The sequence below is a fragment of the Leopardus geoffroyi genome, chromosome A3 (genome assembly GCF_018350155.1).
Source record: "Leopardus geoffroyi isolate Oge1 chromosome A3, O.geoffroyi_Oge1_pat1.0, whole genome shotgun sequence".
In the NCBI taxonomy this organism is placed as follows: domain Eukaryota; kingdom Metazoa; phylum Chordata; class Mammalia; order Carnivora; family Felidae; genus Leopardus; species Leopardus geoffroyi.
In genome coordinates this window covers 117,182,670-117,210,137 of record NC_059336.1, presented here as the reverse complement: position 1 = coordinate 117,210,137, position 27,468 = coordinate 117,182,670, and the positions used below count along the sequence as shown (strand labels likewise).

The 27,468-nt window shown below is 42.3% G+C and overlaps 2 protein-coding genes across 4 annotated transcripts in view; both read left to right on the top strand.

Annotated features, from left to right (window-relative positions):
* WDR43 (WD repeat domain 43) overlaps positions 1-5,387 on the top strand; it is a 47,422-nt gene extending 42,035 nt beyond the window's left edge. Inside the window, exons 15-18 of the mRNA XM_045447286.1 lie at positions 695-808; positions 1,271-1,340; positions 3,579-3,625; positions 3,730-5,387. Coding sequence (XP_045303242.1) covers positions 695-808; positions 1,271-1,340; positions 3,579-3,625; positions 3,730-3,921 — 423 coding nt within the window. The 3' untranslated portion in view covers positions 3,922-5,387. The remainder of the gene's footprint in view (positions 1-694; positions 809-1,270; positions 1,341-3,578; positions 3,626-3,729) is intronic.
* A 7,595-nt stretch (positions 5,388-12,982) lies between these two features.
* The window catches only part of TOGARAM2 (TOG array regulator of axonemal microtubules 2), a 69,633-nt gene continuing 55,147 nt past the window's right edge, over positions 12,983-27,468 (top strand). For 2 of the 3 annotated variants that reach the window (XM_045447284.1, XM_045447285.1), the window contains exon 1: positions 12,986-13,635. The gene's annotated coding sequence lies outside the window, so the exon portion shown is untranslated. Of the gene's footprint in view, positions 13,636-27,468 lie in introns of all 3 variants that reach the window. The other variant, XR_006703699.1, reaches the window with a different exon arrangement.

Here is a 27,468-nt window from a genome sequence, read left to right as displayed (position 1 = left end):
TGGAAACTGGGAAGAGCTTCCTTCAACTTACTCTGAGGACTTATGGTAGAAGTAGATAATGTGATACTGTCAGAGTAAGTTTCAGAGGAAAGTCCTCTTTATCCCGGAGATATATGGTGGGGATGTATATATTTTTTAATGTTTGTTTATTTTTGAGAGAGACAGAGTGCAAGCAGGGGAGGGGCAGAGAGAGAGGGAGACACAGAATCTGAAGCGGCGTCTAGGCTCTGAGCTATCAGCACAGAGCCTGATGCGAGGCTCGAACTCCTGAACCATGAGATCGTGACCTGAGCTGAAATCTGATGCCCAGTCTACTGAGCCACCCAGGCATCCCGGGGATGTATCTATTTTTTATTCAGTGTCTCATTTGTATTGACCTTCTCTAAAACCTCATGATCAGCACAAAGAACAGCACCCTCCCCTGCTTTTTCTTGAACTACCTTGCGGTTTCTTCTGACCCTGTATCATTACTTAACAAAATCCATTGTTTTTTTTTTTTGCCATTAGGACATTGAAGGCCTACAAAAATCTGAGATGTTGTTAGGCTGTGTCCCAAGCAGACACTGCCACTGGATGTGCAAGCAGATACTTGGGGGGCAGTGGCTGAATACTTGGGTGTGTCTGAGCATGATTTGTATGTTTGTTATTTATACTTTGTCATGATGGTATGACATCATCTTTTTTCCCTCCCTAGTTGCCTGATCTGGTACCCCAGCTGGGGACACTATACCAGTTAATGGAAAGCAGAGTAAAAACTTTTCAGAAACTCTCCCACCTTCATGGAAAGCTTATTCTTCTGATTACTCAAGTGAGTAAATCAAATTGTTTTGTGCTAAACTTTGGATGTGATAGGAATACAGGGAGGAATTGAAAGCCGTGTGTTTCAGCAAGAAATTGATAAATGTTAATAACTCGGAAATGTTATGTATTCGATCGTAAGTAAACCTAATTGTGCCTGTTTTCCGGAGGGGTTCTCACTATCCTATTTCAGTTGTTAATATGCTTAGGACAGTTGTGCTATGAACAACAAGTTCCAGGCACAGGAAGAAATTCTGATCACCTTACAGGGTTTTTCAACTTTTACAGAGTATTTCTTTATCGTATTTGGCAAATTTGCTCTTTGCTCTGTATTTGACCTGTATCGTATTAAGGCCATCCTCCGTAGTGGTTGAGGGCAAGTTTACTGTGAGGAAGGTGGAGTGTGGTGGGGGTTGCAATACTTGAAATAACCGTGTACTCTGTTTCATGATAAAACCATATTGTCTTTCAGGTCACAGCTTCAGAGAAATCAAAGGGAATGACTTGTCCTGAGCAAAAGGCAAAATTGGTATATGAGGAAGGTAAGGTTTGGGGCAGTGTAGAATTTAGAATTGGAACATTCATCTTTTAACTTTGAATTCTGTTATCTTATTTTAAAGAATATGAATGTGAATAAGATCATGCTTGGCACACCTTCTGTGGTAAAATACGATCAAATAAGAAAAGAGAAGTCACAAATACAATAGAGTAACAAAAAAGGGCATTAGGTATGGAAGAGATGAACAGAAGTAGGAGAACACTGTGAACAAATTTTAGGGCAGCACATTATGAACCTAGATGACAATAGGTAATTTCTTAGGAAACATTAACGACCAAAATTGACTAAATAAAAAGAACTAGAAACCTTGAATAAGCTGATGGCCCTAAAATTGGTTTAATCAAAACATTTGCTCAAAGATGCCAGGCATAGAGTTTTTATAGGTGAATTTTGATCAGTCTTTCAAGGAATAAGTCATTTTTGTTACAAACAATTTTGGCATTTTATGAGTCAAAACCAGATAAGGATATTATAATAGCAGATTATAGAAGTGCTTAACTAAAATACCAAGTAGAATTTATTTAAAGATTGTAAGACAATTTAGCATCAAGGATTTATTAATGTAGTTTCTACATTAACCGATTAATAGAACACTATATACGAATAGATCTAGAAAAAGAATTCCATAAAATTCAGTCTTTATGTCATTATTGATAATCTAAGCATCCTACAAATTTAAAGGAATTCTCTTAATCTGTATCAAGGCAGAGTTTGGAAGCATTCCCATAAAGTCAGGAACTAGACAATAATGTACTTCTTATTGCTTCTGGATATCCTGCCTAGTACTGTATGAAAGAAGTGAATTCTAGAACATTGGACTTGGCAGTTGTTAACCATCACAACTTAGAAAATGCAGCAGAATCTACAGTTATACCATCATGAATGAGATAAGGAAGTAAGTTTACTGGATATCAAGATCAGCAAAAAGGAATCGGAATCAGTAGCATTATTTTCCAGTAACATATTGTGTGTCTACTAACATATGTCCCAGTCAGGAAATTTATTAGGAAAAAGATCTCATTCATAGCAGCAATCAAAACTATGAAGTCCCTAGAAATATATCTAAAAAATGAAACAAACCTTTATATAGAGAAAATTACAGAACATAACTGAAGGACATAAAAGCATACCTGAATTAATTAGACTTCATGTGCATTTTTCCAAATTTTATTGAGATACAATTTACCCATGACATTATATTTTTTTAGGCGTGCAACATAATGATTTGATACGTGTATGTATTGTGAAATGGCCACCATAATATGTTTAATTAACATCCATCACCATACATAGTTGCATTTTTCCCCCCTAACAATGAGAACTTTTTTTATTCTCTTAGCAGCTTTCAAATAAACCGTACAGTATCGTTAACTGTGGTCACCATGCTGTACGTTATATCCGCAGGACTTCTTTATCTTATAACTGGAAGCTTGTATCTTTTAATCTTCACTCATTTCTCCCTACCCTCCATTCCCCATGTCTGGCAACCACCAGTCTCTTCTCTGTAAGTTTTGTGTTGTTTAGATTGCACACATAAGTGAGATCATACAGTATTTATCTTTCTCTGTCAGACTTACTGCACTTAGCCCAGTACCCTCAAGGTCTATCCATATTGTTATAAATGGGATGATTTCCTTTTTTAAAAAGCTGAATGATATTTAATAGCTGAGTTCAGTGGCTGAATGTATACCACATTTTTTTTTAAACATCCATCCATTCCATCAGTGGACTCTTAGGTTGTTTCCGTGTCTTGGCTGTTGTAAATAATGCTGCAGTGAACATGGGGGTGCAGGTATCTCTTTGAGATCCTGACTTTGTTTCCTTTGACATCTACCCAGCAGCATAATTGATGGGTCATCTGGTAGTTTTATTGTTAATTTCTTGGAGAGCCTCGATACTGTTTTCAGTAATGCCAGTACCAATTTACATTTCTACCAATAGTGCATGAGGGTTTCCTTTTCTCCACATCCTTGGCTTAAGTTTTTAAGGATGGATTTTGTTAAGGTTTTGGTACTTTGTCCTACTCAGTGAGATCTTGGTGGAATAAAACAATAAATGTACTTTGATGCAAATAAGAGTATTAACTTAATGTTACTTCTTAGGTGGATGATAGCTGAATATATTTCTAAAAGTACATTCAGGAATCTGATTCTATTTAGTTTTTAGGGCTCTGCCCTCTGCTTGTTGATTACAAACTTAACGCTGGGTTTTCTCCTTGTAGAGTCTTCTGAAGAGGAGTCAGATGATGAAATAGAGAAGGATTCTGATGTGAGTGATTTGTTTCCTGTTACATAAATCTGCTTTTATATCCTTGTGTTCTGTAAGAACGAGGACTTAATGAATGCTTTCCTTATTTAATATATTTCTACCAGGATAATTGGGATGAAGATGAGGAAGATAAAGAAAGTGAAAAAGATGAGGATGTTGATGAAGAGGAGGAAGAGGAAGAGGAAGATGCTGAAGAAAAAGACGAGGAAAATGGTGAGGACAGAGATGTGGCAAGTGAGAAGGAATTAAATGGAGATTCTGATTTAGATCCTGAAAATGAAAGTGAAGAAGAATGAAGATGGAAAAGAAGCCAATGGAACTATGTAATCTCTGGCTCACCTTGCCCAGTGCTGCCGAGTTCTCCTGGGAGGGTTGTCTCTGGGACGGATGCCAAGGACCGTTGCACATTTCCAAGTTCCTCATGGTGGTTCCCATGCCATCTTGCTGTCCTGAGCACCCCAGACTTAGCTGTGTAAATAAGAGTGTTTCATTCAAATGTTAATAAACTTTACACAGTAAATAGACACATTTTCTGCAATGTACTGACATGAGTGTCCAATATATGGTATATTTTTATAATATAATATCCTAGTATGGTTGGTTATACCAAGAATTGACAGGAGTGAAGATGAAGACCTTTCCCTTGTAGGGTTTCAAGAACTGGACTTTGTGAAGGAGTCAGCTCTTATCTCAGGTCGGTATCTCTCGTCAAATCCAGATATGAAGCAGCACTAGTGAAAACAATTTTTAATTTGGTACATTTTCATAAAATATGAAGGGATGACTAAAGATTCGTAGTAAAAACGGTTGCGATTTTAAAAATTAAATATCAATTTCCCTAGCTTGTCTGTGAATGGTGGTGACCTGATTTGAGTCAGGCTGAATATTTGGAGTGCTTCCCCTAAACAGCCATTTATTTTTTAATCTGTCATGTGGAATATTTTTTTAAAACACACAAAAAATTATGGTAATTAAAAAAACTAAAGAATTAGCCATATTAAGGATTTTTCTTGACTGCAAGTTGCCTGTAAAGAATCATCAGTGTATAGATTTAGAAGTATCCATTACTTGCAACTTTTTAAAAAATTCAGTTATAGCTGCTTTTGAAGAGGTTTTCACTTTTATTTAAATTACTAATGGATCAAAGAACAATTGTTTATTTTTTTCTCTTTGGTTTTAGATATTAATGATAACCTTGTTGGAATTTTTTTCCAAAGAAAATATTTTTATAATTCAGTAATTTAATGTTTTCCTTCCTTTTCATTACCCACTCTTGGCAGTGTTAGGGTATCTGTTTACCTTTAAAATAATAAATCTGACTCAAGATTTTTTTATGTATGTATAAATAAGTATTTTGGTGTGCAACAAAAGCCTTTTCAAATTATCAGTACTTTTTTTTTTTTTTTTTTTTTTTTTTTTTTTTTTTTTAATTTTAAAGAATGAGCCAGTATTTGTTTAGTGCTCTCTAGGGAACATGCAGATGGGAGCTCAACTCTAAGGGAGGGCTGGGGAGATGGGTTTATTTTTACCACCTGTGAATATGTAAAACACAAAACCATGATCTCTGAGGGACTTTTTAACACCAGTGGCAGGACAAGAGATTTCTGTGCTCAACTAATGGAGCCGGAGCCATATAGGCGTCTTGGGAAACAAGTTTGAGCCAGCTACTGGCGTAATGTACAGTTATATTTGTCTATAAATGGAACTGTTTATGGCAATTTAATACCATTCTCTTTGTAAAGTGAATAAATATTCATCTTTACCCAGTCTTGTCTTGTGGTGTATGTAGAGGAACACAGCCACCTATTTGGGCTTGTGTGAAGGTTTCAAGAAAGTGATCCTATTCCGCTAGCGTTAATAGGTACACTCTCAGGGTTTGTTGGAAAACCTGGAATTTGTAACGAAGTGAAAGAACCAGGAAGTTTGAATTAGGATGCAGCCCCGCTGGCTGAGTCGTGCTCCCACAGCCCGAGGCTGCAGTGGTGGTCACGGTTTCCCTGCACCTGACTCTCCCGGGAGAAGTAAAGGACCTCAGTGTGTAGTGATTGCTTACTAATTATTGTTGGGGTTAGACAAATCCGGGGCTTAATTAGGCTTGTTTCAAAGATGTTTCTAGTTTCAGGGTGTTTTTCACCATTGTCGTTCCACTCCTAATCCAGGGCAACCGTGCTTTGTGTGTGTGGTGTTGTCTTTTCTGAGAATAATTTTTCCTCCCAACCTTTTATTTTGAAAAGTTAACCCTACATTCATGATCAAGGATTAACACATTGTATTTGGTTGTGGTTACTGCTCTGTTAATCCAGAATATCCCCCTTTGTGTGTATGTGTCATGATTTTGATATTTAAATGATTCCCATAAATAAGGCTGTGTTGGAGACATGTTTTACCATCTGGATTCGTCTGATTGTTTCCTTGTGGTTAGATTCTGGTTTAAATGTTTTTGGCAAGAATACTAAATAGGTAGGGGTATCAGATTAATTTGTAAAGAAGTCTTTGGGCGTAGATGAATATACAGAGTATATGTTTTGATGTAAGTAGGTATCAAACTTAGGTTTGGGACTTTTGAAGTTTTAGTGCAGCGGGGCTCTTGGGGCGCAGAAGTGGAATCATGGTAGTGAGAACACTGGGTATATTGATATAAGGCTGTTCCCCATGTAAATTAACTCTCAGCATTGTACATTCATTCATTCAACAAATACTGATTGATTGTACCTACTCTGTACCAGGGATTATGTAGTTGCTTGGCATACATCACTGAATTCTGTCCTGAGAAGCTGCGTTCTACCAGAGAGATAGGCAAACACAATGTATAAGAGCAAGTAAATTCTATGTAGTACGTTAGATGGTGACTTAATGGGGGGGAACTGGGGGTGGGAGAGTGTAGGCTGCAGAATTAAATACATGATCAGGGTAGGGTTTGTTGAGAAGGTGAGGTTTGAACATAGACTAGGAGGGGTGAGGGAGTTAGCAAGTGGGTATCTGGGGAAGAGTGTTGTAGGTGAGGAAACTGCCTGAGCAAAAGCCCTGTGGCCAGCACTGCCTGTGATTGTGTTGCGGCAAGATGGTCAATGAGACAAACAGGGAGAGTACATCAAGAGGTTAGCAGAGGTAACGAGCAGTCAGGTTTCATAGGGCCTTGCAGGCACTGGTTGTGCTCTCACTGATAAAGTTGCAGTGGTTGGGCAGAGGAGTGCTATCTGGCTTATGTGTTGAGAATTTTGTATCCTTCTGGTGCTATGTTGAGAAATCGAAAAATTGTATTCTAATAGGCAGAGACCAGGAGGATGCTTTGGCAGTAATCCAAGTGAGAGATGATGGTGACTTAGACCATTGTGGTAGTCTGGGTTTGGTTGGCTTCTGGGATTGTTTTAAAATCAGAGCTAATTGGATTTCTTGTGAGGTATGAGAGAGGATGAGTCACGGAAGACTCCCCAGTGTTTTTTGCTGGAGCACCTGGATGATGCTATGGGCAGAGCAAGTTTAGAAAAGTAAATCAGGAATTGAGTTTTGGACATGTTGAGTTCTAGATGTGTAATTAGGAAGGCACATACCTACCCAGTTGACTTGGCGAAAGTGAGATGGAGGTGGAGGTTTGGTATTGACATGTATGTGACAGTTAAGCCACAAGTCTGCGTGAGCTTCCCATAGAGCACTTGTACATAGGAAGAGCACCCAGGCCTGGGGCTTCAGCATCCGAGTACGAGAAGAGAAACTTCAAGGAACGCATCCAAGAAAGCGTGACCATGGAGTAGGAGGGGCTGATGTTTAGTTACTCTTCATTCTCTTGAAATCTGAATTCATGACAACCTTCAGCTGTGATTCTTTCAACTGTAGGTGATATTACTGGTGTGTCCTCCCAGGCCACGGTGTTTTTTATGATGCCCTTCATGACCATTTGTTGATCCCTTCTTTGAAGGCAACTCAGGTGTACAATTTTTTTTTAATGAAGGAAATACATTTTTTTTTTTTAAGTTTGTTGATTTATTTTGAGAGAGAGAGCATGATTGGGGCGGGGTGGAGAGAAAATCCCAAGCAGGCTCCACACTGCCAGGACAGAGCCCCACAATAGGCAGGGAGGGGCTCAAACTCATGAACTGTGAGATCATGATCTGAGCCAAAATTGAGTTGGACGCTTTAACCAACTGAGCCACCCAGGTGCCCCTAAGATTTTATTTATCTTTATTTATTAAAAAAAAATATTTTTTTACATTTATTCATTTTTGAGAGACGGAGCACAAGCCGGGGAGGGGCAGAGACAGAGGGAAACACAGAATCCAAAGCAGTCTCCAGGCTCTGAACCGTTAACACAGAGCCCAACGCGGGGCTTGAACCCACGAACCGTGAGATCATGACCTGAGCTGAAGTCGAACGCTTAACTGACTGAGCCACCCAGGCGCCCCCTCGGCCCCCCCCCTCCCCCGCAAACTTGTTTTTTAATATAATGTGTTCTTTACCTTTATGACACCTCAGCACTGTCCTTTGTGCTAACCCATTTTGTGTCCACAATTTGTATACCGGATCAGAAAATGTAGAATGAGAGTGTAGCCGTGTAGACAGATTAGCAGGCACGGTCTGGCACAAGTGCGGGATAGATGGTATTCTGTCTCTTCTGTACAATGCTGGCTGACTGGCTGTGAGAAAACCAGATTGAGCGTACTTCGCAAGTACTTTGTGGATAGTTTTTGATAGGAAGGTAGTTCTGAGAAGAACAAGGCGATTATAAATGCATGTGAGGAATGTCAAATGAAAAACCCCAAAGTTGAAAATCACCACTTTAAAAGTTGCCTGGCATATTCTTTGTAGGTAATGATCACTCAAAGGGGGAGGAAATAACTATACTTAACTGGCCGCTGAAGTGAAGGGATTTCCTGATGGAAGTAAGTAGGTATGAAAGCATTTTGTTAGACCCTTGGCCCCACCGTAGCGTGTTTTGTTCCCGTTAGAAAGAGGCGAAGGGGCATGGTGGTGCCTGGCCTTCTGCAATCCCTGAAGACTGAGGCCATGTGGCAGCTAGCTGCCTTAGCTGGCCCTGTGTGGTCACGATGTTGCAAAACTGGGCCAAAGCTTCACAGGTTCGGAAACTAATTGCCTTTGTCCTTAGAAGTGATGCAATTTCGTGAAGTGAAAGAGTTAACAAGGCTTCTAGGAAAGATTGGTATTTAAATGGTGTATTTACAGTTAGAAGCATATCTCTCAAGCGGAGTAGCGTGTTCAAGTTTGGTGAAGACCTGTCTTTCTGCACAGGAAAGCCACAGAGTAAACTGGCTTTATAATTGGAAGATTGTCTTTGAACCAGAGTGTGAAATTGGAATAAGCAATGAATTGGATGGTTTTACTAGCTGGTGTAACGGGCAGTGTGTAGTCTATATCGTGAAGGGGGTGGAATTCTGGCTTTCCTCACCTTGCTCTGGGCCCTTCACTTCATACTGATCCTGCTTTTAATGGGACAGTTACTGTGGTTGGAACGCAGGTGTTCTGGGCCTCCTCAGGCACCCACCCACTTAGGACGGCTGGTTAGGGTACATTCTAATAATTTAGTGGACAGCTTCCTCCTGACCATGGGCACCATCACCATGCAGTTACACCTAAGAAATAAACTTGCCATTTTCAGCCAAACTTTGACCTTGTTAAGTATTTTCAACCTAGCAAAGTCTGCCTCCCCTTCTTTATTGTGGTAAAATATACGTGGACGATTTTATTAAAAAAAAATTTTTTTTTTTCAACGTTTATTTATTTTTTGGGACAGAGAGAGACAGAGCATGAACGGGGGAGGGGCAGAGAGAGAGGGAGACACAGAATCGGAAACAGGCTCCAGGCTCTGAGCCATCAGCCCAGAGCCTGACGCGGGGCTCGAACTCATGGACCGCGAGATTGTGACCTGGCTGAAGTCGGACGCCCAACCGACTGCGCCACCCAGGCGCCCCATACGTGGACGATTTTAACCGATTTGTTTTTCCTTTTCCCTTTTGTTCGTTTTTTGAGAGAAAGAGCGAGCTCACGAGTAGGGGAGCAGGGCAGAGGGAGAGAGAATCCCAAGCAGGCTCTACACTGTCAGTGCACAGTGAGATCATGAGATCAGGAACCGTGAGATCATGACCTGAGCTGAGATTAAGAGTCACTTAACAGACTGAGTCACCCAGGCACCCCTCCCACCCCCTTTTCTTTAATGTATTTTTAAACCCTATTGTTTTAAAAACAATGGCATCCATTGAGTAAATTTTGGAAAATTCCAAAATGCATAAGGAAGGAAAATAAAATTATATTAACAGATAACCGTTTATACTGTTTGGAGTATCTCCTTTAAATCTTTTTCTCTTTAAAAAAAAAAATAAATAAAAATAAATCTTTTTCTCTTTGCATGAGTGCGCACACATTTTTCTTAAGAAATTGGAATCCTAACATTTGTTCATTTTATTCTTTGTCACATTAATATTATTAATTACCCTTTGAAATAATGCTATCTGTGGTTTTTAGTATTCCATCATGTTCTACTTTAAATTTGTTGTAAGTAACGCTACAGTGAACATTTTGCCCACGTTTTGTATTTCTTTTTAAATGTATCCTTATGAGGTATTCTTAGGAATAGCGTTAGTTAATAAAATACATGAATATTCTCTTCAGACATGAAATTTGCTAAATCCTTTTCCAGAAAGGTTGTATTGATTTTTTTTTTTTTTTTTTTAAGACTCTTTCTTTCTTTAGACTTGCAAGTTCAGGTCCTTGTCTTTGCTTAAAGGGATTGTCTTATTTATCTGTAAAGACTTTTTGTTTATTAAAGATACTCATCCCTTGCCGAACATGCCACAGATATTTTCCCCCGACTTGCCTTTTCATTTTTTGTATGATACTATTTTCCTTTATGGTTTTCTTATTTTTAAGCTTAAAAAACCTTTCCCCTAGGAAGATACTCCTTGTATTTTTAGTCCTCTTCATCTCCCCTGCCCCCCCCACATTTACCTTTCTAGTAATTGGTTGTGATTTATCAATCCATGTGAAATAAAGTTGGTTGCAACCACTATTTTTCCAAGTAGAAAAAATAATTGCTATAAAACATCAATACGTTGCATGTAGATGAGAGTGATTGTTTTAGAGGGGCATATATATGTTAGGTTGCAATCTAAAACATGTTTCTGTGGGTAAGACACTTGAAAGCTGCTGCTGTAATCCATTTTGAATTCTTTTCCGTGTATCTGTGAGACAGGGGAGGCTCTAATTTAGTTTTCCCTCCACACACACCAGTTTTCTCCACACTGTTGAATACTGTTAGCACTGGACTGAATTTGTGTCCTCCCCAAATTCGTATGTTGATCCCCTAATCCCCGATGTGATGGTATTTGGAGATGCAACGTTTGGGAGGTGATCAAGTCAGGAGAGTGCAGTTCTCATGGTGGGGTTCTTGCCTTTATATAGAAAACCCGAGAGAGCTTACTTCCTGTCTCTGCTTTCTCCATGTGACCGTCCAACGAGAGGATGGCCATCCACCAACCAACCAGGAAGCAGGTTCTCACCAGGCACCAGATCTGCCGGCACCTTGATCTTGGGCTTCCCAGGCTTCAGAACTGTGAGAGAGAAATGTTTGCTGTCTAAGGCTCCCAGTCTGTGGTATTTGTCCAGCGGCCTGAGCAGACTAAGACTCATTTTCTGGCCTGTAGACGTATGCTCATATGGCAGGTCTGGTTCATTGCCAACCATTCTATTCACTGTTCTCTCCTTTGTATCACTGCTACATTGGTGTGAACCAGTGTTGCTTTGCAATTAATTCATTTTTGTTGTTGGTATCTCTATACCTATAAATATTCCCTAAATATTTTTTCATTCTTCCATATTGTTAAGTAAATATTCTTTGGTTGTAAGAAAAAAACTTGACTGGAGGCAGCTTAAGCAAAATAAACGTATTACAACTTCAGAGAATCTCAGTGCACAGGCAGAACCAGCTGGCCCTCAGGAAGGGATTACAGGTGGGAGGGGGGAAGAACCGGCAAGGGCTCCGAGCAGTCCCTTATCTTCTGCCCTCTGTCGCCTCTGTCCCCAAGTTCATGATGTTATAATCCAGCCACTGCTGACTCTCAGGAGAGCTGGATATTCTCTGTGTCTCCAGATCCACTGTCCCGCTTTCTCCATCTGCTCCATGGCTAGGAGGCTGGGTTTTATAAACTGCATCAGCCCAGCTTCTGGGCTGGCAGCTGGTTGGGATCAGCCAATGGGCGGGACTGGCAGGGGTGGGAGGACAGGAGGGTCTTGTTTATTGGCCTGGGCTAGCTCTCTGGCTAGCCAGCTGGCCTTGGGGTGGCAGGAACTTAGCTCTGGCTAGAGTCCAGGAACAATCCCCCCTTTGCTCTTCTGTGGCTGCAGTTTGAAATTCACTTTGCTTTCTTGCCTATCTTTCTCAATGCCTCACCCTCTCCGGCCAATTTCCCCTAACTCTGCCCACACCTTTGCAAGTAGCCCCTTTATGAAATTCTTCAAACACCATCAAAGTGTGTTACCTGTTTTCCCCTGGGAGCTTGAGCCAGTCCAAATTGCCGGTTCCTGGGAGAGAGTGGCTTTGTTTTGGTTCAGGTATCACCATATCAATCACCCAGGCCTGGGCATGTCACATCACGGTAGTGAAGGGGGTGGTCTCCTGCCCAAAGTCAGGTTCATTGTGAACTGAGCTGTTGTATACCTCACAGAGAGTTAAAGCATTAACAAATTAAAAAATGTTTAAGTTGTGGTAAAATATACGTAATATAAAATTTACCATTTTAACCAGTTCAGTGGCATTACTAAGTACATTCATGTTGTGCGCCCATCACCACCACCCATCTCCAGAACCTTTTCATCCTCTCAAATTGACACTCTTTACCCTCTGAACCCTAACTCCTCTCCCCTTCACCATAGCCCCTGGCAACCACTGTTGTCCCTTTTGCCTCTGAATCTGATCACTCCAGGTACTTCATTGAAAAAATAAATCTTAGACAAGTAATACAGAAATACATTCTTGTCAGAAAGGATGAAAACATTATGTGTAAGGCTGAACTAAATCTGCCCACCACCTTGGATCCCCTTCCTCACCACTCACGATGGTCACACACAGAGGTGAGCATGGTTATTTTAGAGGCTGGGTTCTTCTGAAGCTTTTCCTATGCCTTTCTTTGCCTACATACATGTGCTCTTAGAAAATAAGTCATTTCTCCGTTTCTCACGTAAATGGTATACTGTATGTAGTGTTCTGCAACTAGAACTCACTTTTTATTACCTGGCGCATGTTGGAAGACTTTCCAAGTTTGTAAGACAGAACTTCCTCATTCCTTAAAACTGCCTCAGGACCAGTTGGCCTGGCTTGGGGTACAGCAATAGAGTAAAAGTAAAAGTAGAGCAATTGATTCCATCATGGAATGTTATAACATTAAAATTTAGTTTTCCCATTGGATAGGAATATCATATGATGATGATTTTTTTTAAATTGGGAAATGGTGGCTCTTGCTACTACCTCTGCAGGTTGGGGTAATCGCATTGGAAGAAATGATCTAATTGTCGTTTAGGAGTGTGTGTGGCTGAACATTCCAGTTTGGGCAAAGTAAATAATTCACCTGTTCTGGCACATCATATTCCTCAGGCTCTTACCTCATGACTGAATGATTTTGTGTGTTTGTTTAGGACTCCAGTAGGATAGGGGAGGCACTGGGGTTCTGCATAGGTGGGAATCTTTTCATCGGGAAGGGTTTTTTCTGCCTTTCTTGTTTCACAGCTGGGTGCTCAGTGCTTTGCACACAGTTGATTGCATTTGACACACAGCGTTGGAATGTCCCTGGGATTGTGACTTATGGCACTTACAATTTAGGGGTGGGGATGAGTGGGGAGATACAGTTGAACAACTACTTAGAAAACAAGGTAGAATGAAGTAAATGTCATTTATTTTTACAAGACAGGTGCCGTGGAAGCCATGAGAAAGGGGAGACCAATCTACTCCCGACCAGAGATCAGAATGTCGAAGAACAAAAGTGAGGAGCAAAATAGATGCTTAAGAGGTGCGTTCTAGAAACATAACATGAACACCTTAGAACTGAGATCCTTGACCAGTGAAGTGTGGGAGACTATCTAGTTTCAAGAAACCAAAATGAGTTTTGATGAATGGGGAGAGCCTATGGCAACATTTTCTCAGGTAGTCCCAGATGGTCCTCTCACCCTCACTGGACATTCAGTGTCTAGTTTAGAGTGCACACGTGTGTTGCTTTCTGCCCTTGCTTGAATTTTCTCAGGGCGTTGAATTTTCTCCCGTCCTCCCCAGGTTGCCCTGGTTACTTTCTCAGGCTGGAAGGACAGCATCCATACAAAACAACCACTAGGTGCCATCCTTGCTTTGTGCAAGTTTCTGCTTTCGGGAGTCTTGAGGAAAAGCTGCTAGTTCTGACCTCTCTGTGGGGCTGTGCCTTCTGCACACCCTACTTTCTGGGGTTGCCCCAGAGAAACCATGAGGCGCTCCCAGTTCTGTCTTCTGGTGTCCAGGTCCTAAAACAGAGCCGGGGTGTCTCAAGCCCAGCAACACGCATTATGAGAAGGACCCAGAAGTGAACCCCTATTTAGAGGAGGTTGAGTCTTCAGGTGGTTGGCCCATTTGGACAGAGTGGGCCGCTGGCCTGTCTGCACCCTTCCCGGACCCACTGCCAGCACCAGCCCCCTTCCCCACTGGAGGCCAAGCACCTACCTGACAAAATGCCCAGCCGACAGGAGAAGCAGCCGTCTGTGAGTCGCCCAGGACAGAAAGCTTGATTGGATGCTCCCCTTCCTGCATTTCCTTCAAAAGTGAAGTCATAATAATAAAGCCAAAATCAGAGAAAGGTCACACGTACCATACATCAATTGCATCAGTTTTCCCTGTGAAGCCTGGTCCGTAGAGACCATGATTCTATGCTATGGCAATAATGGGAGGGACGTAGAATTTTTTTCCACTTTTCCCAACTTATAAAAATTTCAAATATACAGAAAAGTTAGAAGAATAGTGTAATTATCTGTATGCATACCACTTACATTAATCCACTGCCAATATTTCGTTTTGCTTCATCTACATTTGTGTGCATGTTTATTTTTGCTGATCTTTTAGAAAGGGCATTGGAGATGTCACCAAACTTTACTTCTGAATACTTCATCGTGAAGTTCCTGAAAATTGTGACCTCCAACATAATCACAGTGCCAATATTATGCTAAAAAGATCAAATAGTAATTCCTGTTTGTCCAGTTCATATTTGATTTTTTCCAACTGTCCCCCAAATGTATTTTATTTTTTATAGCTGTCATTTTTCAAGCCAGGATCTAGTCAAGGTTCACTCACTGGATCTGCTTAAGTCTTCTTTTGCTACTTTTGCTCTAAAACAGTATCTCCCATTTTCCTTCCTTAGTTTTTTTCTGTGACATTAACACATTGAAGAGACCATGACAGTTGTCTTATAGAATGAGCCACAAGCTGGATTTGGTTGTTTCCCTGTCGAGGATATAACTTATTCTATCCTCTGTGTTTTCTATAATCTGGATGTTACAACTCAGTACTATCCAATAGAATATTTTCTGTGATGATGGAAATGTTCTCTGAGACGTCCAATATGGTAGTCAACAGCTACGTGTGGTCACTGAGCACTTAGAATGTATACAGCATGGCTGCATAACTGAATTTTAAATTTTATTTAATTTTCATTCATTAATATACATTGAAATAGCTGCATGTGGCTAGTGGCTATGGTACGGAGCAGCACGGATCTTAAGGCTTAATTAGATTTAGGTTTAATGGTTTCGATAAGACTTCAAAGATGACACTGTATACTTCATATTGTAACACCTCAGGAGGTGAGATAATGATACATTGTCCCACTATTAGTGATGCTAGTTTAAAAAAAAGCTTTAGGGGCGCCTGGGTGGCGCAGTCGGTTAAGCGTCCGACTTCAGCCAGGTCACGATCTCGCGGTCCGGGAGTTCGAGCCCCGCGTCGGGCTCTGGGCTGATGGCTCAGAGCCTGGAGCCTGTTTCCGATTCTGTGTCTCCCTCTCTCTCTGCCCCTCCCCCGTTCATGCTCTGTCTCTCTCTGTCCCAAAAATAAATAAACGTTGAAAAAAAAAATTAAAAAAAAAAAAAAGCTTTATTGAGGTATAATTTACAATCAGTAGCATACATTTTAAGTATATAGGTGAATGGGTTTCAACAAATCTTTTGTTTTGTTTCTTAATGTTTATTTTGAGAGAGAGAGTGCAAGTGGGGGAGGAGCAGAGAGAGAGGGAGACACAGAATCTGAAGCAGGCTCCAGGTTCTGAGCTGTCAGCACAGAGCCCGACACAGGGCTCGAACTGAATTTTATGAGATCGAAGTGTGAGATCATGATCTGAGCTGAAGTCAGATGCTCAACCGACTGAGCCACCCATGTGCCCCTCTGGTTTTAGCATTTAAAGCTAAGTTTTCCCTTTGCTACAACCCACAGATTTTGACAGGCTGTATTTTCATTTTCATTCAGCACAAAACATTCTCTAATTTCTCTTTTCTCTTGTGAGTTCTCCTGCGACTCATGGATTATTTAGAAGTGTGATTTTTCATTTCCAAATATTTGGGGATTTCCTGAGGATCTCTCTATTATTACTTTCTAATTTAATTCTGTTATGGTAAGAGAATATCCTCTGTATGACTTAATTCTTTACACTTACTGAGGCTTGTTTTATGGCCCAGTGCATAATCTACCTCAGTGAATGTTTCTCTTGCACTCGAAAAGAATGGGTGTTTGCTATTGTTCAGTAGAATGTTCTATAAATATCAGTTAAGTCAAGTTGTTTGATGGTGTTGTTCAGGTTTTCTACTTTTTGTGTCTACTTATCCTATCCATTATTGAAAGAGGTCTACTGAAGTATTCAACTGGAAATATAAGTTTGTCTGTTTTTCCTTGCGTTCTGCCAGTTTTTGGTTCCATATATTAAGGTTCATTATTGGGCACGTCCACATTTAGGATTGTTGTGTCTTCTTGATGAATTGGCCTCTTTGTCATTCTGGAATGTCCCTCTTTATACCTGGTGGAAGCTCTTGTTCTAATGTCTGCATTGTCTGATATTAACACAGCTGTGCCACTTCCCTTATGTGTATTGTTTGCATAATATATTAAATCTCTTTCCATCCTTTTACTTTTTGCCTGTGTTTAAAATTTTATTTAATTTATTTATTTTAATTTTTTTAATGTTTATTTATTTTTGAGAGAGAGACAGAGTGCGAGTGGGGGAGGGGCAGAGAGAGAGGGAGACACAGAATCCGAAGCAGGCTCCAGGCTCTGAGCATCATTGGATGCTTAACCGACTGAGCCACCCAGGTGCCCCTGTGTTTTAAATTTTAAAGTGATGTCTTGTAAGCAGCATATAGTTGGGTTTTGTTTTTGTCCAGTCTGACTCTTTCTTCCTTGAATGTTTAGACCATGTTCATTTACTGTAGTTATCAGAATGATTGGGATTAAATGTACCATCTTGCTATTAGTTTTCTATTTGTCTCTTCTGGTCTTTGTTCCCTCTGTCTTCTTCTTTTGTTTAAATAAACACTTGGAGGCTTCTTTTTTTTTTTTTTTAACATTTATTTATTTTTGAGAGAGAGAGAGAGAGAAAGGGAGAGAGAGAACAAGCACACAAGCGGGGGAGGGGCAGAGAGAGAGAGGGAGACACAGAATCTAAAGTAGGTTCCAGGCTCAGAGCTGTCAGTGCAGAGCCTGATGTGGGGCTTGAACCCATGAACCACGAGATCATGACCTGAGCCAAAGTCCAATGCTTAACCGACTAAGCCACCCAGGGCACCCCTTCCCCTTCTTTTCGTGACTTTTGGATAAATAGTTTTAAAAATTCCACTTTAGTGGCACCTGGGTGGCTCAGTTGGTTAAACAACTCTCTTGATTTAGGCTCAGGTCATGTCTCATGGTGGGTTGTGAGATCGAGACCCACTTTGGGCTCAGTGCTGGGCATGGAGGCTGCTTAAGATTCTCTCTGTCCTCTTCTGTCTCTCCTTCTGCCACTCCCCTGCTCACACCCTCTCTCTCAAAATAATTCCACTTTATCTTCACCATTGTCTTATTCGCTCTACTTCTTTGTTTTATTACTTTACTGATGGCTCTAGGTTTCCACATGCATCACAATATGCATGACCCTATGGGTCCCTAGTGAATGCCCTGAGTTATCAACAAGGACTCTCCATCCTGGTTAGTCGGAATGCTGGTTAAATGCTGTGTGAGTTCTGGGAACTGCTCCGCTCACTGTTTCTTGGTAGCTCTTTGTCTGACCTCCTGGAATTTCACTTTACACACGAGCATCTTGGTATTCGTAAAGACTCAAGGGCACACCTAGACAGAGTTGTTTGGAGCCATTTTTCCACCCACCTCCTTTTCCACCAGAACTCTGTCTTGTGACTTCCAGCTGCATCAGCTCCTCTGAACCCCCCTCTCTGTCTCCTCAACACAGCCGGATCGGGGGTCCCCTTCCCTGCTCTGTGGTCTGGAATGTGCCTCCAAGCAGATTCCTTCAGGCCTCACTACATCCGTTTCCTTTCCCTCAGGAATCACTAGTGCTGCCTGTTGTCCAGTGTCTGAAAATAATGGTTTCATATATTTTGTCTGTTTTTCTAATTGTCTATCGTGGGAGGGTAAATCCGGTCTATGTTATTCCATCATGTCAGAAGGAGACGTCTCATTTAACTTTTGATTATTGATCTTTTTTATGTGGCTACATAGTCTTTATTACAGTAATTTAAAAATGCATATAAATAATCTACGTTCATAGTGGAAAACCTTGAAATACCAATTGAAGTAAAAATCATCCATTATCCCTCCATCATGAAGTAAGCAGAAATAATGTTTTAGCATATATCCTTCCAGACTTTTCTATGAGCATATGTATCTATAAATATAAAAATAAGACCATACTATCCCCACCAGGACGATGGTTTATAACAGCTGCCTACTCCCCAAGAACGCAGGAGAAATGGTGCCCATTTTTCCTCTGTGTTATGACAGCTCATGAGTTTCTCAGGAGAGCCTACTGCATTTCAGAGACATTTGCAAGACTCTGGACTTGAGAACTTTCATGTGTACAAGAAAATCATATTTTTTTTTGTTTCTTAAAGTCTGCAAGTTTGCAAATGTAAAACCTTTATAAGAGAAAGAGAAGCAGTGGGTTTGACATTGTATTCTTAGCCCCCCCCAAGGAGCTTGTCCTCAAATGTATTGTTTGAGGGGGCAAAGACAGAGAATATTTTTTTATGGATTGTCAGAGTTCAAGAAATTTGTTCAAGTCTGGACTGTTTATTGGTTTGGATCTTTTAAAGTTAAGAAAGAATAAAACCCAAATAGGCCACTCTGCTTAAAAATTGTACACATTAAAGCTCTGTAACTCTTGTCTTATCTTACGGCCTGCGTGGGCCCTATCAGAGGGGGCCAGGCCTGGTGTGCCTTTTCCTATGAAGAAATTGAGTATGGCAAAAGCTTTGGAGCAGAGTGCTGAGGGTCCAGACCCCAGCACTTCCTCTGTGAGCTTTGGCAAGCCCTTACCTTCCCTGAGTACCAGCGTCCTCATCCACAAAATCAAAGTACGTAACATCTCCGAAAGGTGGCTGTAAAGATGCAATAAAATAAGGTTCCTAGTGTATCCAGTGGCCAGCAGCACACAAAGGTTCAGTAAAAAGCCTCAGAGATGTTACAAAACTAGCTGAAGACCACAGAGCCAGCAGAACATCAAGTACAAAACCACTGCTCCCAACCGGAAGTGTATTCATTCCCCCGTCTTCATCTATTTTCCAGTTAAGGCCTCTCTTTTTAAACAGCTTAAATTGTTGCTTTCCCCCCATAACACTGCAAATTCTCCATGTGACCACCTTGGCTTCTATATTCAGAGACGTGCTGTGCTGTCGTAGATGTTCTCTTTTTGGCTCTGTTTGTCCTCTCTCACTCTGTCTCCCCCACGCCCCACCCCACCGGGTCTGCCCTCTTTCTCAGTGTGTCTCTTTGGAGGAGATGAGGCCATCTTCATTCTTTATACATTTGCCCTCCTCCTCCAACCTACACACATCCCAAGGATGTGTTTATGGGGAAGCACTCCCCTGTCACTCACAGGATCCTTAGAGAGTCATTGCTTCTGCCGTGGTCATGGTATTTCAGAGGGTCCCCCAAGCAGGTTCACCCTACCTCTGGCAAGGGGAGGCCATCTCTCTGCCGTCGTGCGGGCTCTGATAACACCAGCAAGAGAGAAATGCAGGCTATTTGCCCTTTGGTGTCGCCGGGAGGATGTGCCATTTCTGTTTGCAGCAACAATGACAAATGTCCATCTGTGTTTTATGGTGAAGTGTCAGGCTACTTTGTGCACGGAGAGGTTTCAGGAAGATTCTGGCTGGGCTTTAGGAGTTCTGCAAGGTTTGCATTGCACTGCGTGCTACCTCTAGGGGCTGAGACTTGCCATGCCACCTTCAGTTCTGGTTTTCGCCCCATTGAAAGGTGAGTATGTTGGGTCTGAACTTGCCTGGCAGGATGTGGGGCACAGTAGTGGGTGCTACAGATGACTCAGAGGCAGGGGGTCTTGGGCTAGGGTGGCCACCTTTCCCACCTGCAGAAGTTGGAGGCCACAGCCTTTCTGTGTCCAGTGAGGCAGGACATGCTCACACTGGTGGGGCAAATGAGGATTCTAGAAGACTAGAGTCCTAAAGGCACTTGGGTTATTAATGCTAGTGGGTTCTTTTTGTAACCATGTTGGTATACAAAAGCCAGGGGTGCCTGGACAGTTGAGTGTCCGACTTCAGCTCAGGTCATGATCTCATGGTTCATGAGTTTGAGCCCCGCATCGGTCTCTGTGCTGACAGTTCAGAGCCTGGAGCCTGCTTCAGATTCTGTGTCTCCCTCCCTCTCTGTCCCTCCCATGTTGGCACATGCTGTCTCAAGAATAGATAAACATTAACAAAATTTAAAAAACACTTTTCAAAAACAAACCAATGGAAAACATAAAAAACAAAAGTTTTGGAACCAGACAGACCCCTTTTGAATTCAGACTCTTGGGCTTCCTGACTATGAGGTCTTTGACACATGGTTTTCCTTATCTCTCTTGCAGAATTAGAGACAAGCCATTATGTAAGAACCAATGTAACTTCTCTGACACATAGTAGGTGATTAGTGAATGTTAATTTCCTTTCTTTTTCTCTTCCCTAAATTTGGATTAGCTTTGACATGATTCTTATAACGGTGCTAGGACGTAAGCAGGGAAAATATTTTTATTCCTGTTTTAGAGGTGAGAAAATGGGGTACAGAGACATTTACTGATCTGCACAAGGCCACCGGGACAAGCTGGGTCCCCGACGTCCTGACGGTACAGGAGAACTGCTAGGAAACTAGATAAGTTGGTTTTTGATCCTGGCCCTACCGCTGCTGTCTGGATGATGCGCTGTGCCTCAGTTTCCTCATCTGCAAAGTGGAGGTAGTTAGAGTATGTACCCCCAAGGATTGTTGTGGGGATAAATGAGCTAGTGTCTATAAAGTGCTTAGACTGGCAACTAAGGGTGGCTCTGATTATTAAATTCCCCATTACCAGGCCTGCCCCCATGGGCTTGTTTTCAGATATTTGGGTATTCCTGGAGGGTGTCCTTTAGAATTCTGGTTTCCTGCGTATTAATAAGGGGTAGAGGGAGTTAGCATCCATCTACGTCACACTGCTTCTCTGTGAGAGCATGTGTACTGTGAGGGCCCCGTGTGCTCATGTGAGTGCCACGTTAGGACCTACCGTGAGCTCACAGCTGGCGTCCACTCCATCAGCAGACCCGGGCTGGCATTAGGCTGTCTGCCTATGCGTCCCTACATGACTGTGGTTTAGGGCGAGTTTGCTCTTTATTTTCAATTGGCAACTGACAAGCACCCAAAATTGATTCATATCCATGGTAACTGTCACCCAGAGGAACAGTGAGAAACAAGAGTCTTTTCTTTCCATACTCATCAGACAGAGCCGGGTACCCAGAGACCATCAGGCCTGGTTAGTCTCTTTGGAGAGGATGTGGGTGTCTCCTCCTGCTTGTCTCTCTCTCCCCCTGGGGAGTCCTGGCTGACTACTCGAGGCTGCTGGAGACCAGCAGGTCTGGAAACTATAGAACTGGGCCTGGGACTTCTCGCCTTTGAAAACACCCTTGAAGCCTGGCGCCTCAGGTAATGGGTGGGTGGTTTGGGGAAGTGTTTGTCGGTTGTAGTCTGGAGGGGGCCGAAATTACTCAGAAAAGCTTGCATTTGTGGTAGTTGATAATTTTTAGAGAGAAGATTGGTGGTGGTGGTTGTCAGGGAGATCCTCAATTGACTGTGTGATGGTAGGAAGACATGTTCTGTCTCTCTTTTATATCTTCTCTGGGGTATTTTTTTCTCTGAAGGGCTTTTCCTTCTCTTCTGCTTCTGATGACTTTTCAGGAGGGAAGTAACGGTGTCCTGGTACCAGCTGGTGAGGGAGATACACACCTTGACTCATCTGAACAACTTTCTTGAGATCTGATTTGTTCTTGATGGTCCCAAGAGGTAAAATATGATTTATACAAATTTGAATTACAAATTTGTTATTCACTTGGGCTCAAGTTCTGGGCTAGTTGCCCTGCAAACTTTGAGAGAGATCGGAACATTGATTTGTAACATGTGTTCCTCAAAACTCTGGTCCTAAGACATATTTCATGAACAAACAGGTCTTCTATGTCACACAGATACAGAAATTGCTTCATATGGGTCTATGGTCATACGTATTTGGAAACCACTTCATCCTCTACCCCTTATTAAAGCATTACAATACATAGAACCTATTAAGGGTCCTGAGACATCATCTAGTTAAGAAACTAGTTCAACATTAGTTGAGTTTATGTTTCCCAAACTACTTTTACTGGAATTTTTTTTTTTGTATTCATATTTATTCCACAAAATACAACTGGAGGATAGCTGGGCTGACATTCCCTATATAGTCCAGATTCATTCTACGTTCCAGAATGCAGCTGGAATGAAACAGAATTCACTTGGAATGCAGGGGACTGCATCTCCATTTTCCCCACGTTCCAGAGCTGTGGAGTGATAAATGTTTTTAGTGGGGGCTGGGGAATGGAAGGCTGAGTGGGGGGAGGCTGGATCCCTAGTAAGCATCCTGGAAGGATGCTGTCTGGCTGCCATCTCCTCACACATCCCTAAGGATAGAGAGTTCACTGCTTCCTGGGGAAGTCATTTGTTAGCATGCCAGAAAGCATAGCGTCCTACACGTATGTTAAGTGGTGCCCTGACCTGTGGAGTTGTGCAGCCGAGCCCAGTTTCACTGTGGCTTATTATCCCTTCAGTGGCTCAATGGAGCCCTCACATTCCCCTCTGAGTCCATCTTTTCTATGTCTTCACACTTCCTTATGTGATGTTATGGCCTTGTAGTCACATTCTCGTTCCTCTGGATGGGCTTTGGTTTGCTGATATCCTTCCCGCAGTGCAGTAAGTAGAAGCAGATCTGAATGCAGACTGAACATTTCCTTTCAGTCCCTAGAGCAGCTCCTGCTACCAGTCCCTGATGGAGAAGGGGTCAAGCTCTCACTGCTTGCCTTTCTTCTAGGGCAGCAACTTTTATGTGTAGGTTCTTTGATTGGACTGTCCATGCCACACAGGCCCACACCAAAGATGTGATTTGTATTCACATGGGCTAAATTAGGTGTCACCCCTAGTGAGGAGGATTTGTCAAGGTCTTCCATTTTAGTCGTTCTGTTCTCAGCACAAGGGTCTTTGGATAGAAAGTTCCAGTACACAAATTGCCTTGTGATTTAGGAAACTGTCACCTTCAAGTAATAGAAAACCCTCCTCAAAATGTCTTAAATAATAAAGAAACTTTGCAAACACACTAGTTGGCATTTGATAGTAAGTTTTGCAGCTTGCTTGACCCAGTGTCTCAAAGTGCCTCAAACATATCTCTTCACTTTGTCCCTTGATTGTTTCCAATTGTGATCTGTGTGTGAAGGTTTTTAAGCCTTTGGAACATTCTCTTTCACTCTGCGTGCCTGCCCTGCTCCAGGGAGAATGGCCTATTACCTTTACCCATATTTTCACTCTTTCCTTATTCTTTCTTCATTCCTGATGTCTCCAATTTCCTTCTTTTGTTTCCATTTTGTTTGAAGAACTTCCCTTAGCCGTTCTTTTAGGGTAGTTCTGATGGTGACAGATTCTCTTCGTTTCTTTTGTGTAAGGATGTCTTGATTTCAGTTTCATTCCTGAAGGATATTTTTGCTGGGTATAGAATTCTGAGCTAACAGGTTTTTTTTTTTCTTTCAAGATTTTTTTTTTTCTCTTTGTCTACTTTTCTGAACTTTGGTTGTGATATTTCCTGGAGTATATTTCTTTATTTAGAGTTTTCTCAATTCTTGAATCTGTAGATTAAAGTCTTTTACTATATTTGGGGAACTTTCAGGCATTTCTTTGAATACGTTTTAGCTCCACACTCTTTAGCCCCCATACTCACTCTAGTAGTACAAAGGTTAGAGCTCTGGTTATAGTCCCAGAAGTCCCTGATGCTCTGTTCCTTTCTTGTCAGTCTGTTTTCTCTGTTATTCATATTGGGTAACTTCCATGTTCTCCCTTCAAGTTTATTGATTCTGCCCTATGGCATAGTCATATTCACATTGAGTTTTTTTTATCTCAATTGTATTTTTCAGTTCTAAAATTTCCAATTGGTTCTTCTTTATATCTTCTATTTCCTCACTGAGACTTTCTACTTTTTTATGTGTTTCGAGTATATTCATCAAAACATTTTATGATGGCTGCTTTAAAATCCTCATTTTCTGTATCATTTTGGTGTTGTATCACTGATTATCTTTTATTATTTAAGTTGATATTATCTTTGTTCCTGGTATGAAGAGTAATTTTCAGTTGTATCTTGAGTATTTGAGTGTTATGTGGTGAGACTAGAGATCCTATTCAGGCTCCTTTTCTGTAGATAGTCATGCTATCTAGGTGTAGCCCACAGATCTGGATAGGGATGGATGTTCAGTTTCCCACTGGGCCCCACTGGCACCATCCCAGCAAAAGCAGGGCACTGCCTCCCACTGTCATGCCTTGCCTCACTTCCAAAGCGTGGGGGTGGAAGTTCCATTCCCACTGCACCCTGCTGTGTGGCACCTTAAAGAGAAAAACAAACATACAGAAATGTACACATATCCTAAGAATGTGATCATAAGCTTGATGAATTTCCACAAACCAGAAATGTGGGGGCATTTTAAGAATTTTCTTATTTCTTTGCATGTTCTTATAAAAATGTATCAAACTCTTTTTCTCTAGTAGCTCCCAGAATTATTTGCTCACTTATTGATTCTTTCTCTCCTTCTACCCTTTATCTCTCTCTCTTTTTAAAAAAAAATGTAAATGTTTTTTAATTTATTTTGAGGGAGACAGAGACAGAATGAGAAAGAGAATCTCAAGCTGGCTTCACACAGTGTGGAGCCTGATGTGGGGCTTGATCCCATTAACCACAAGATCATGACCTAAGCTGAAATGAAAAGTTGGATGATTAACTGGCTGAGCCACCCAGGTGACCCATTTCTCTTTCTTTAGATTCATTCTTTCATTTCATTTATTTATTCATTTATTCCCATATTAATTTTCCTTCCTCCCATCCCTTCTCCCTCCTATCCATCCATCCATGCATCCATCCATCCATCCATCCATCCATGCATCCATCCATCCATCCATTATTGAAGGAACAAGTATCCTCCCTCATCTTCTTTCCTGTGACTGTGGGGCAGCGAACTTCTCTCCCCTAACATTCTGTGTTCTCTCTTTCTGTGGGGGGAAAGGCTGGAGGGGGCATGCCCCATGTGGGGTAAGGGGCTGGCTTATCTTGGGAGAAGTCCCTGAGGGGCTGGGCCAGAAGCAGCATAATCAGAAAGCCTCAGTCCATGCCCTGTTACAATCACTGATTTCCTTTGAGACCCTCTGGGCCTCAGTTTCCCTCATCTGTAATATGAAGGGTTTGACTTGGTCTTCTCTTTGACCCTGTGGCTCAGGTTGCCTATATTATTTTGGAGTTTCTCAGGAACTTCCCAAGAATGAGACAGGCCACAGGGGGATGCCAGTTGAGTGGGGCCTATTCTGTGCCTTTGAGAGTGTCTGAGCACCTGCACCCAGTCTGTACTGCAGTCAGCACCTCCCCGGCTCTCATAGGCTGGGCTCTGAGGTCTGGGCTGGAGTAAGAAGGAACACGAGTGATATTTTGGGGGGATGAGTCAGCCCAAGTGTCAGTCTAGAAACGGGCCAGCTTGGCTCCACTGTTCTACTTCTCCGTGTGGGGGTGTGTGGCATGTGGAAGGAAGGGAGAACTCCAGCCTTTCTCCTCAGCCTGGGGTGGGACCCAGGATACAGGGCATCTGGCCTCCAGGATGACCTAGAGGTCATCCAGTGCCTGATCCCCTTGTTTCATAATGAAAGAAGCCCAGGGAAGACAGGGACTTGCCAGAAGTCACACAGTAAAGTTGATGAAAGGCTCAGGACTGGGACCAACCCCGTTGCCTCCTTGTCTTGAACCCTTGGTCTGGTCACATGCTAATCATCAGTAAATTGGACTTGCTTTATCCTGAGAGGTGGGAACACAAGGCCTAGCCAGGGCCTTCACCCCCACAGGGTCTCCACCAGGAGGGACTTGCCCCACCTGCTGCCTGTGAGGTAACCTCTCCTTGTGGCTAGGACAGTGCTGTTTTTTTTTTTTTTTTTTAATTTTAAATGTTTATTTCTGAGAGAGAAAGAGAGAGAGAGAGAGACAGCGAGAGAGAGAGAGAGAGAAAGAAAGACATAGAGTGCAAGCAGGGGAGGGGCAGAGAGAGAGGGAGACACAGGATCCAAAGCAGGCTCCAGGCTGTGTGCTGTCACCTAAGCAGAGGTTGATGCTCAACCAACCAAGCCTCCCAGATGCCCCAGTGCTGGTTTTTAATGGGGCAGTACTGGTCAAGGGGTGGCTCCAGATCCCCCTTCCCCTCTTCCATATAATGTATGGTGCTCAGACTCTGGTCTGTAGCCTGGAGGTAACATTCCCAATGTCTGCTCCTGGGAAAAGCAGTGAATGTTGCAGGGAAAGGGAGTTCCATGTCACTAACTGTCCCCTGTCTTCCACATCACCAGGGTTCATGTCCTTCCATCACATGACTGAGGGTCTCCTGGGCACTCTGGCTGGGGCTCGCGTCTAGGGAGCTCACGGCCTAGGGTGCGTGTGGAGCTGGCTGGGGGCAGGGGCAGGTGGACGATCGCAGCTCAGTGTGCTGAGTGGAGTCGTGACAGGTCAATGCAGGGGCTGGAGAAGCAGGGGAGATCCTGGGGGTGTCAAGGAGGGCTCCTCGAAGGGGAATGGGACTCAGCCAGAGGCAACATGTAAATGTGTAGGGGTAGGAGAGAGGCTTTTTCTCAGTTGTGTATTTAGATGCTTATTTGCATATTTTAATCAGACCTCCAGATATTTTGCAATGGGAAGTGTGTTCAGGGTATCTGGTCTTTTACATTGCTGGGAATAGAAGCAGTTTAATTTATTAAGGGCCAGGAGGACCCTCAGTGACATTTTCATTGAGGAAATAGGGTCAAAATGTAATTGTCCATTCACCAAATCATGTGTTGAAAGTTTTAGGATATCAGTTTTTGAGATCTTGAGCTGCTTGCTGGGTAGACAAGGGCAGTCCTCTGTGGCTGTGGAGGGGACTACTTATCTGCTCTGTACAAGAGCCCTTTTCCCAGCTTGTGATTGTGCACAGTCCGTCAGTCCATTTAATTCATTCATTTCAAGTATTTATTCAGTGCCTTCTAGGGCGGGCTGAGCCTCATGCCCTGTGTCGAGTGTAGGGAGACAATCACTCATGGTCCT